Genomic DNA, 10,101 nt, shown 5'->3' on the forward strand with positions numbered 1-10,101 from the left:
CAGAGTTTCAGGGAGAGCATAAGGGAACAATTGACAGGAATGGGGGAAAGAAATACAGTAGAAGAAGAATGGGTAGCTCTGAGGGATGAAGTAGTGAAGGCAGCAGAGGATCAAGTAGGTAAAAAGACGAGGGCTAGTAGAAATCCTTGGGTAACAGAAGAAATATTGAATTTAATTGATGAAAGGAGAAAATATAAAAACGCAGTAAATGAGGAAAGCAAAAAGGAATATAAACGTCTCTAAAATAAGATCGACAGCAAGTGCAAAATGGCTAAGCAGGGATGGCTAGACGACAAATGTAAGGATGTAGAGGCTTATCTCACGAGGGGTAAGATAGATACTGCCTACAGGAAAATTAGAGAGGCCTTTGGAGAAAAGAGAACCACTTGCATGAATATTAAGAGCTCAGATGGAAACCCAGTTCTAAGCAAACAAGGGAAAGCAGAAAGGTGGTAGGAGTATATAGAGGGTCTATACAAGGGCGATGATACGATACTGCATGAAGAGTTTGACAGAGCACTGAAAGACCTGAGCCGAAACAAGGCCCCGGGAGTAGACAACATTCCATTGGAACTACTGACGGCCTTGCGAGAGCCAGTCCTGACCAAACTCTACCATTTGGTGAGCAAGATGTATGAGACAGGCGAAACACCCTCAGACATCAAGAAAAATATAATAATTTCATGGAAAAACTGGTAGAAGCGACCTCGGCGAAGATTAGTTTGGATTCCGCAGAAATGTTGGAACACGTGAGGCAATACTGACTCTACGACTTATCTTAGAAAATAGATTAAGGAAAGGCAAACCTACGTTTCTAGCATTTGTAGACTTAGAAAAAGCTTTTGACAATGTTGACTGGAATACTCTCTTTCAAATTCTAAAGGTAGCAGGGGTAAAATACAGGGAGCGAAAGGCTATTTACGATTTGTACAGAAACCAGATGGTTGTTATAAGAGTCGAGGGGCATTAAAGGGAAGCAGTGGTTCGAAAGGGAGTGAGACAGTGCTGTAGCCTCTCCCTGATGTTATTCAATCTGTATATTGAGCAAGCAGTAAAGGAAACAAAAGAAAAATTCGGAGTAGGTATTAAAGTCCATGGAGAAGAAATAAAAACGTTGAGGTTCGCCGATGACATTGTAATTCTGTCAGAGACAGCAAAGGACTTGGAAGAGCAGTTGAACGGAATGGACAGTGTTTTGAAAGGAGGATATAAGATGAACATCAACAAAAGCAAAACGAGGATAATGGAATGTAGTCGAATTAAGTCGGGTGATGCTGAGGAAATTAGATTAGGAGTTTTGCTATTTGGAGAGCAAATTAACTGATGATGGTCGAAGTAGAGAGGATATAAAATGTAGACTGGCAATGGCAAGGAAAGCGTTTCTGAAGAAGAGAAATTTGTTAACATCGAGTATAGATTTAAGTGTCAGGAAGTCGTTTCTGAAAGTATTTGTATGGAGTGTAGCCATGTATGGAAGTGAAACAGGGACGATAAATAGTTTGGCCAAGAAGAGAACAGAAGCTTTCGAAATGTGGTACTACAGAAGAATGCTGAAGATTAGATGGGTAGATCACATAACTAATGAGGAAGTATTGAATAGAATTGGGGAGAAGAGGAGTTTGTGGCACAACTTGACTAGAAAAAGGGACCGGTTGGTAGGACATGTTCTGAGGCATCAAGGGATCACAAATTTAGCGTTGGAGGGCAGTGTGGAGGGTAAAAATCGTAGAGGGAGACCAAGGGATGAATACACTAAGCAGATTCAGAAGGATGTAGGTTGCAGTAAGTACTGGGAGATGAAGAAGTTTGCACAGGATAGAGTAGGATGGAGAGCTGCATCAAACCAGTCTCAGGACTGAATACAACAACAACAACAAATTTATTTTTTATTTTCTACCGGCTTCGGTCGTAGCGATCATCTTCACAGAAAGAAAGCTCTGCATTAGATGGATATGAAGTTCAACCTGCCTCTGGAGAAACCCAAAATCATTAGGTTGTAACAGCTCATATTTTCGACACCAGCACAAAACAGATTTCGCTATGATTAAACAGAAAAATAATAAGGTGGTAACACACGGACTCTCCCTATCTACTACATGAATCCTCATGAGCTTTTCACAGGTAACTTTAGCGTAGGTTGTGACATCATATACGCTTCATTTCATCAAATTAGATTACGGAAAAGGAGAGATTTGAACTTAAAGTTTTGGTAGTCCGCGCAATTTCGTGGTTCGGATGTATAACTCAGTGACACGGTCATCATGGTGTAGTATACCAAAGAAGCAATAACGAAGGTCTTAGTTTCGCAGTACACCAAAGAACCAATAGATGACGCTGTTTCATTCCTTTTTTTATTTCAACGACTTAAGTACTTTCTGTAGTTTACGTCAGTGACAGAATTAGGTGCCACAGTATTTATTTTTTACGAATAAAAACTATAATTAAATTTACTAGGCTATATGTATTTACTGATTTCTTTTTATGTATTAAAACCTTTGGCGGCCCTCCCGCCGGAGGTTAAAGTGCTCCCTCGGGCATGGGTATGTGTGTGTTGTTCTCAGCATAAGTTAGTTTAAGTTAGTTTAAGTAGTGTGTAAGTCTAGGGACCGATGACCTCAGCAGTTTGGTCCCTTTGGAATTCACACGCATTTATTAAAATTTTAACGAAATTCTTTTCCTTCTTTCAATGGGTTTTATATATATTTCACTTCTTGGTTAATTAAAACAAGTTTATTGAGTTTGTTTTGTGATTTGGGTGCTTACTAATTACACTTTGATTTCGCTTCTTTACGAATGAGAATGCTTTGAAAACAATCGAATCTTTCTGAACTCACGAGAACGACTGAAAGACTGAGGATATGCCATCTTAGGAACCCAGTGAAGATCGTCAGAGGTGAGTCTTGCTGCAACTCGAGAACGTCAGGCTTTAACTCACGCTTTGGAAACTCCTTCGGAAAGCGAGCTGCGATGTAACTCCGATAGAGAGCGTCACGTATTAACTGGCTCTTCACGCGTCAGGAAAAACGTAACGTTCATTTTACTGGTTGGATCGTGCAATGTTACATCCTTTAATCGGGTTGGTAAGCAAGAGAATTCAAAATGAAAAATGCATAGGTTGAAATTGTATATAGTAGGACTTAGTGAAGTCCCACAGTGGGGAGAACAGAACTTCTGGTCATATGGAACAACGCCATAAATACCCAATCAAACAGGGGTAATGTAGGACTACGCCTAATGACGGATTAGAAAATAGGAAAGCGGGTAACTTTCCATGAGCAGCATAGCGAACGCATTATAGTATCCTAGACAGACACGAAGACAGCACCCATGACGGCAGTACCCGTTATATGCCACCTTGGTCTGCTCATGGTGAAAATATTCAAAGAATGTCTGTTGAGATAAATTATTAAGGGAGACGAAAATTGCCGATCGGTTCAAGGCGCCATGTCATGGATTGCGCGGACCCACCCGCCGGAGGATCGAGTCCTCCCTCGGGCATGGGTGTGTGTGTTGTTCTTAGGATAAGTTAGTTCAAGTAGTGTGTAAGTCTAGGGACCGATAACCTCAGCAGTTTGGTCCCTTAGGAATTCACACACATTTTAACATTTTTGATTGAAAATTCAAGGGTTATTGGGGACTGGAATTCGACAGGAGGAAAAGGAAGCAAGTAACAGTAGCAGAAGACCAGGTGGTAGAATTTTGCACAGAGCGTGATTTAGTCACAGTTAATAGTTGGTTTCATAATCATGAAAGGAGATTGTATACGCGGACCTGGAGGTAGGAATATTTCAAAAATGTTACATAGTAGTAAGATAGAGATTTCCAAAGGAGATTTTAAACTGTATAATACGAGTATTTACGGAGGCAGTTGTGGACTCTGACCACAATTCATTAGTTAGTAGTTGCAGAGGATGTTGAAGAAACTGCAGAAAGGTAGGAAATTAAGGAGGTGGACCTGAAGAACCTGAAAGCAGAAGAGTACCAAACAGGAAAAAAGACAAAGTTCAGTGTAAATCCCTGCATAATGTATGAGACATAGAATCTGACGAGCGGGTAACACTTTAAAAATCAGCAAATGAACAAGCGAAAAGGAATACAGACGTTTAAAGCCACTACTGCCTATAAAAATGTGTAAAACGCTATGCAATTCATATGTGGTACACGTGTCTGTAAGCATGTAATAAATCAGGTCTCAACTGTAATTAGTCCGGAATTATGTTTTTCTTTCGTATAGACGAAACGCTCACGTCAGGAGAGAGCGCCTTCTGGAGAACTGACAGGGTTGCTCTGCGTAGCGGTAGTGGCGACACAGTAGGAGCCGACAATACCAGACTTCATTTGGCTGATTGCCAGTGGGAGCAGTGAAGGTCACTTTAAATCAGCCTTGTGAAAATGCTGTTTTCCTGTGAAGTTGTTGCTTTGTGTGCACAGGATAACTTATGGGTTGGTTTCTGTGTTGTGGGGCTCATCCTCTTGTACTGAACATCATATCAAGCTCAGACAAGAAAGTAGCAATATCGGAACATAACCTTAACAAAGGATTTAAGACTACCTTTGTAGACATGAAGATCGTGCCCCACGTTTGTTGAGCACTATTCAGTTTTTCAGTTTTACGGAGACAGTAGCTATAATCTCAGGAGCACTTGGAGCCTGAAAGTATAAATGGAACGTTGACGAAGAAAGAAAATGAAAAAGCTTGATTTCCAAAGTGCTGAGAGCAGTTTTCGTTCTCCCCCCCCCCCCCCCCCCCTCCGGTCCATATTTCCAGCCCAGAAGCAGAGGAGCATGGAGGATATTGTACTCCCTCTTTTTCGATTTCAAATTCCACTCCAGGCGCCACTGCTCCACCAACAATAGGCCAGTCCAAGTCAGTTAGCAGATGAGAGACTACATACGACACTAAGAGTGCATATCTTCGGAAGTCTCTGACCGGAACACCGAGAAACTTTTATACATTCATTACTCTTGGTACCACTCTAGCTATGAATTTCTTTATTATCAATTCCATACAGCCTGTGGCCATAATAAAGCTTAAAACCATGGTCCCATCTGAGTTGTAACATCTTCTCAAAACTGCACATCACGACGGCATAATTTCTACCTTCCAAGCCATTGTGTAGTGATGCAGCGAAGCCGCGAAGTACACCATCTGTGTTTCAATGTTTTGCCACAGATGATCAACTTGGCAGCTTCTTCCAATCTTGATGACTAGTCGAAGACGCTAACTCCAAACCACAGATTCATTAGTAAAGTTCAGTACGCATGGGAAAGTCACCAGACATATAATGAATTATACAGTATATAATGTGCTAGATGACGATACATCTGGCTTTAGAAAACGTAAAGGCACGAGAGAGAGGCAATTCTGACGTTGCTGTTGATAATGGAAGCAAGGCTAAAGAAATATCAAGACATGTTCATAGAATTTGTAGACCTGGAAAAAGCGTTCGACAATGTGAAATAGTGCAAGATGTTCTAAATTCTGAGAAAAATAGGACTAAGCTATAGGTAGAGACAGATAATATACGATATGCACAAGAGTCGAGAGGGAATAATAAGAGCGGACGTCCAAGAACGAAATGCTCGGGTTAAAAGGGTGTAAGGCAGGGGTGTAGTCTTTCGTCCTACTGTTCAATCTGTTCATCGAAGATGCAATTATGGAAATAAAAGAAAGGTTTGGAAGTGAAATTAAAATTCAAGGTGAAAGGATATCAATGATAAGATTCGCTGATGACATTGCTATCCTGAGTGAAACTGAAGAAGAATTACATGATATGCTGAATGGAATGAACAATCTAATGAGTAGAGAATAGGGATTGAGAGTAAATCGAAGAAAGACGAAAATAATGAGACGTAGCAGCCATGAGAACAGTGAGGAACCTAACATCAGGATTTAAGGAATTCTGCTACATCCCTCTACATAGGCTGTAAAATAGCCAATGACGGACGAAGTAAGGAGGACATCAGAAGCAGACTATGACTGGCACAGAGGGTATTCCAGGCCAAGAAACGTATACTAGTATGAAACATAGGCCTTACTTTAAGGAAGAAATTTCTGAGAAAGTACGTCTGGAGTATAGAATTGTATGGTACTGAAACATGGACTGTGGGAAAACGTGAACAGAAGGGAATCGAATAATTTGAGATTTGTGTTAAAAAAGATTATTGAAAATTAAATAGACTGATAAGGTAAGGAATGAGGAAGTTCTGCGCAGAGTCGGAGAGAAAAAGGATACATGGAAAACACTGACAAGGAGAAGGGACAGGATGATAGTATATAAGACATCAGAGAATGATTTCCATGGTACTAGAGAGAGCTGTAGAGAGCAAAAACTGTACAGGAAGACAAATATTGGAATACATCCAGCAAATAATTGAGGATGTAGTTTGCAAGTGCTACTCTGAGATGAAGAGGTTGGCACAGGAGACGAATTTGTGGTGGGTCGCATCAAACCAATCAGAAGACAGATGACCCAAAAAAAGGGGAAAAATGATGTGCCGAAAGATACTTTATGAACACGGTACTGGCTGTGTTGCATCTGGTTGCAGTGGGCAAGACAGGAATATGAGTTTACCTGGAACGCACTGCGTAAGCGGTTCTGCGTTGAGTAATCTCGACAAGTCATTTATAGGTTCCTGGAGGTATGCGACATCGGATGTCTACGCAAAAGTCATGCAATGCCCACAAATTACTGCCAGATACTTCATGAACACGGTACTGGCTGTGTTGCATCTGGTTGATAGCAGTGGGCAAGACAGGAAGATGAGTTCACTTTCGTGCTCTAAAACCGCTGTAACCACTGTAGCACGATTCTGGCCTTGTAACATGGAGAGCTATCCTGCTGGAAGATGACCTCGCCCGTCGAGAGAGGTATCAAGCGTGAAGGAATGCAGAGGGTTCGCGATAATGTTCACATAATCCACAGGTGTCTTACTGCCTTCGGTTCCCGCAGGTCCTATAGAAACCCAAGTGAATGTCCCCTACACCACAATATTGCAGCCGCTCGCCTGGGTGACACTTTATCCAGACATGACCTTCCAACGAGGCAACTCGTTTACACTGAGCCATAATCCACTCTCAATGATCGGGAGCTTACGGAAATCGTAACTGACACTATAGTTTAGAGAACACGGAAAAAATAAGGGGTCATATACTGTGGAGCCCCATATTCAACAATGTGATTTGAATAACCTGCTCCAAAACACTTGTCCTGCAATGGCATTTTACGCTGTCGCCACCTATCCTCCTTTAACATGTTTTTGAGGGCAAGTCCAAACAGCTGTTACTTATGTCCTGTAATGTAACTAGCCGGCTTCGGTTTCATTCCAATTATCATGGTATAAAGATCAAATATTAATGACATGTCATTAGTTCAATATGGCAATCCGTACTCCACCATTTGAGCTGCTCATTATCTACAGAACCAAATAGGCATTCTTACACAACAGGTGGTGTCACAGATTTGAAATCATCGTTGTATCCTGCCGTATGGAGTGTCCGGGCATCCGATTTCCTGTTCAGCAATAATGCGTCCAACACCTTGTCGCCTACTCGCGGTTTCGGCGTCCTTCAAGCACTTGTCACACGTGTTAATGGTAGTAGTATGCGATCAGCCGACCATCTTTGGCGTTCCCGAGTTGCTCGTTCCCATCCACCGGGCCTTCACAGTGTGACCTTCGTCAGAGTCACGTAATTCGGTGTATTTACCCATTTTAGACCAGTATCGTCACTGGAATGACTCTCCATCTGTCTCTGCTCTGGTTATATGCTTTCCTCACAGCCAGCAGGCGCCATTTAATCTTGCCCTGGGTTGTGACCAGGATGCTTTGGCGCGTCAGTGTGGTTAGTGAATGCTGGCGACTATGATTCGAAATTGGGCTACGGGTAGATCAAGGCAGTGATGCACTTGTCCTTCTGCTGCCTTGGTTCATTGATTAGTGAGGTTCTGAGCGCCAATCCGCCAACATCCACTGATGATTTGGCTACTCATCAACCAGATCTATCCCTGTGATTTGAGGTTGAGCAATATGTAGATGACTACGGTGACAAAAGTGTCTCTCTGCTAAAGAGGGAAAGGCAGGGTAGAGCACGGGCGGCAGCTGCCCCTGCAACAGTGGATGACATTCAGCCAGGGCTAGGTGCGCGATTTCAGGTTGTGCTGTGTTCAGTTGACGAAGGAGGTGGAACCTGGACTGGTCGAAGAGCCAGGGACTCGTCAGCTCACAGCAGGTCACCAAATGCCACTACTGCCATGATTCCTCTTCAGAGCCAGTTATCTGATTGGAGGTTGTTATGTGTGCAGGTGCCGGCGGAGATGCACTTGACATTCTGGTGCCTTGACCCGCTGATCAGCCATGCACTGAGCAGCGCGGATCAAGAGCCCCAGCTGCCGCTGCCTGTTTGGCTGCCTTTCAACCAGAGCGATCCATCAAACTACGGGTTCCTCTGGACGCTGGAGTCCTCGATGATAGTAAGCGGCGTGCAGCTCTCTCTCTTCATCGACGTCGTCTTCGTCACTCTCATCATAAGCGTCACGGCCGAGATACACGTCCTCAACAGCAACATTCAGAGTATGAGAAAGGCAACTACCTATGTAACTAGTCTACAGTCGATGACCACTTCATCCACGTTCGCTAGAACGGACCAAGATACTGCATCTAGAGACGAGTCGATAATCGTCCCAAATTCTACCAGAACTGAAGCTGGCTTGGTCAGTACTTCTATATCCGACTTCACTTCAAGATACTCCAAACAAGGAAAAAGTGCTCATGACGAAATGTACTGGCTCTTAGTAAAGAGCATCCAGCACCATCAACTAATTGTCGTGTAAGTATACATCAGGACATGATTTACACAATACGCGTTATCGTTTGTCAAAAACTATTGTTAATTCAGAATTTATTACTTGTAAAATGTCTATTTGGAGAGAACTTCTTTCTTTACGAACAGACAAAACTGCTGATCCACGCATTTTCCACCGTAGGCAATAACACCACGTTACCAGAATGTAAACATCCCCCAGGCTGTGGCTAAGCCATGTCTCCGCAATATCCTTTCTTTCAGGAGTGCTAGTTCTGCAAGGTTCGCAGGAGAGCTTCTGTAAAGTTTGGAAGGTAGGAGACGAGGTACTGGCAGAAGTAAAGCTGTGAGTACCGGGCGTGAGTCGTGCTTCGGTAGCTCAGCTGGTAGAGCACTTGCCCGCGAAAGGCAAAGGTTCCGAGTTCGAGTCTCGGTCGGGCACACAGTTTTAATCTGCCAGGAAGTTTTAACACCACGTTAGTTTAGGTGTCAGTGGCAATACTCACAAGCTTTTTCCTGCAATGAGCCCCATAAATGTGAAAAAATGTAAATAGTATTGAGGTGAAAGTCAAATGATAATGAACCTTGTTAGCTCTGTAACAACGTGAGTACATCTGAAACTGTGGTGTCACCGCCAGACATCACACTTGCTAGGTAGCAGCCTTTAAATCGGCCGCGGTCCGTTAGTATACGTCGGACCCGCGTGTCGCCACTATCAGTGATTGCAGACCGAGCGCCGCCACACGGCAGGTCCAGTCTAGTGAGACTCCCTAGCACTCGCCCCAGTGGTACAGCCGACTTTGCTAGCGATGGTTCACTGACTACATACGCTCTCATTTTCTGAGACGACAGTTTAGCATAGCCTTCAGCTACGTCATTTGCTACGACCTAACAAGGTGCCATATTCAGTTACTATAATTACTTTCTGAACCATCTACCGTCAAGAGCGACGTTCATCATTAATGGATTAAAGTTAAGTATCAAACTAATTACGTCCGCTTTCTGAATTCTCATTCCTTGTCATGTTCCAGACCTCACGTCAGTATAGTTCTTCCCTCCTCACGCCAGCTGCGTGATCTAAAACGCGTGGATTTCGGCCTCCATTCGTAACACGGTGTTGGCTCTTCTGCCAACACAACAGAAACACCACCAACAAAGATACTAAACTTGTGAACCACGATACTTAGCTATATTAACTGTTCTCGAAACTGACCTTCTGGCAAATATTACGCAGAATTCATTCCTTCATTCATCAATCTGAACTCATTCCCCTTTTCAAAACGGTAATTCGTTACTATATG

At 43.0% G+C, this 10,101-nt stretch overlaps 1 protein-coding gene across 1 annotated transcript in view; it reads left to right on the top strand.

The window, feature by feature from the left end:
* The window catches only part of LOC126092859 (uncharacterized), a 31,665-nt gene that overhangs the window by 20,573 nt on the left and 991 nt on the right, over positions 1-10,101 (top strand). Inside the window, exon 3 of the mRNA XM_049908589.1 lies at positions 8,304-8,571. Within this exon, the coding sequence (XP_049764546.1) occupies positions 8,304-8,571 (268 nt within the window). The remainder of the gene's footprint in view (positions 1-8,303; positions 8,572-10,101) is intronic.

The sequence above is a fragment of the Schistocerca cancellata genome, chromosome 7 (assembly GCF_023864275.1).
Source record: "Schistocerca cancellata isolate TAMUIC-IGC-003103 chromosome 7, iqSchCanc2.1, whole genome shotgun sequence".
NCBI lineage: Eukaryota > Metazoa > Arthropoda > Insecta > Orthoptera > Acrididae > Schistocerca > Schistocerca cancellata.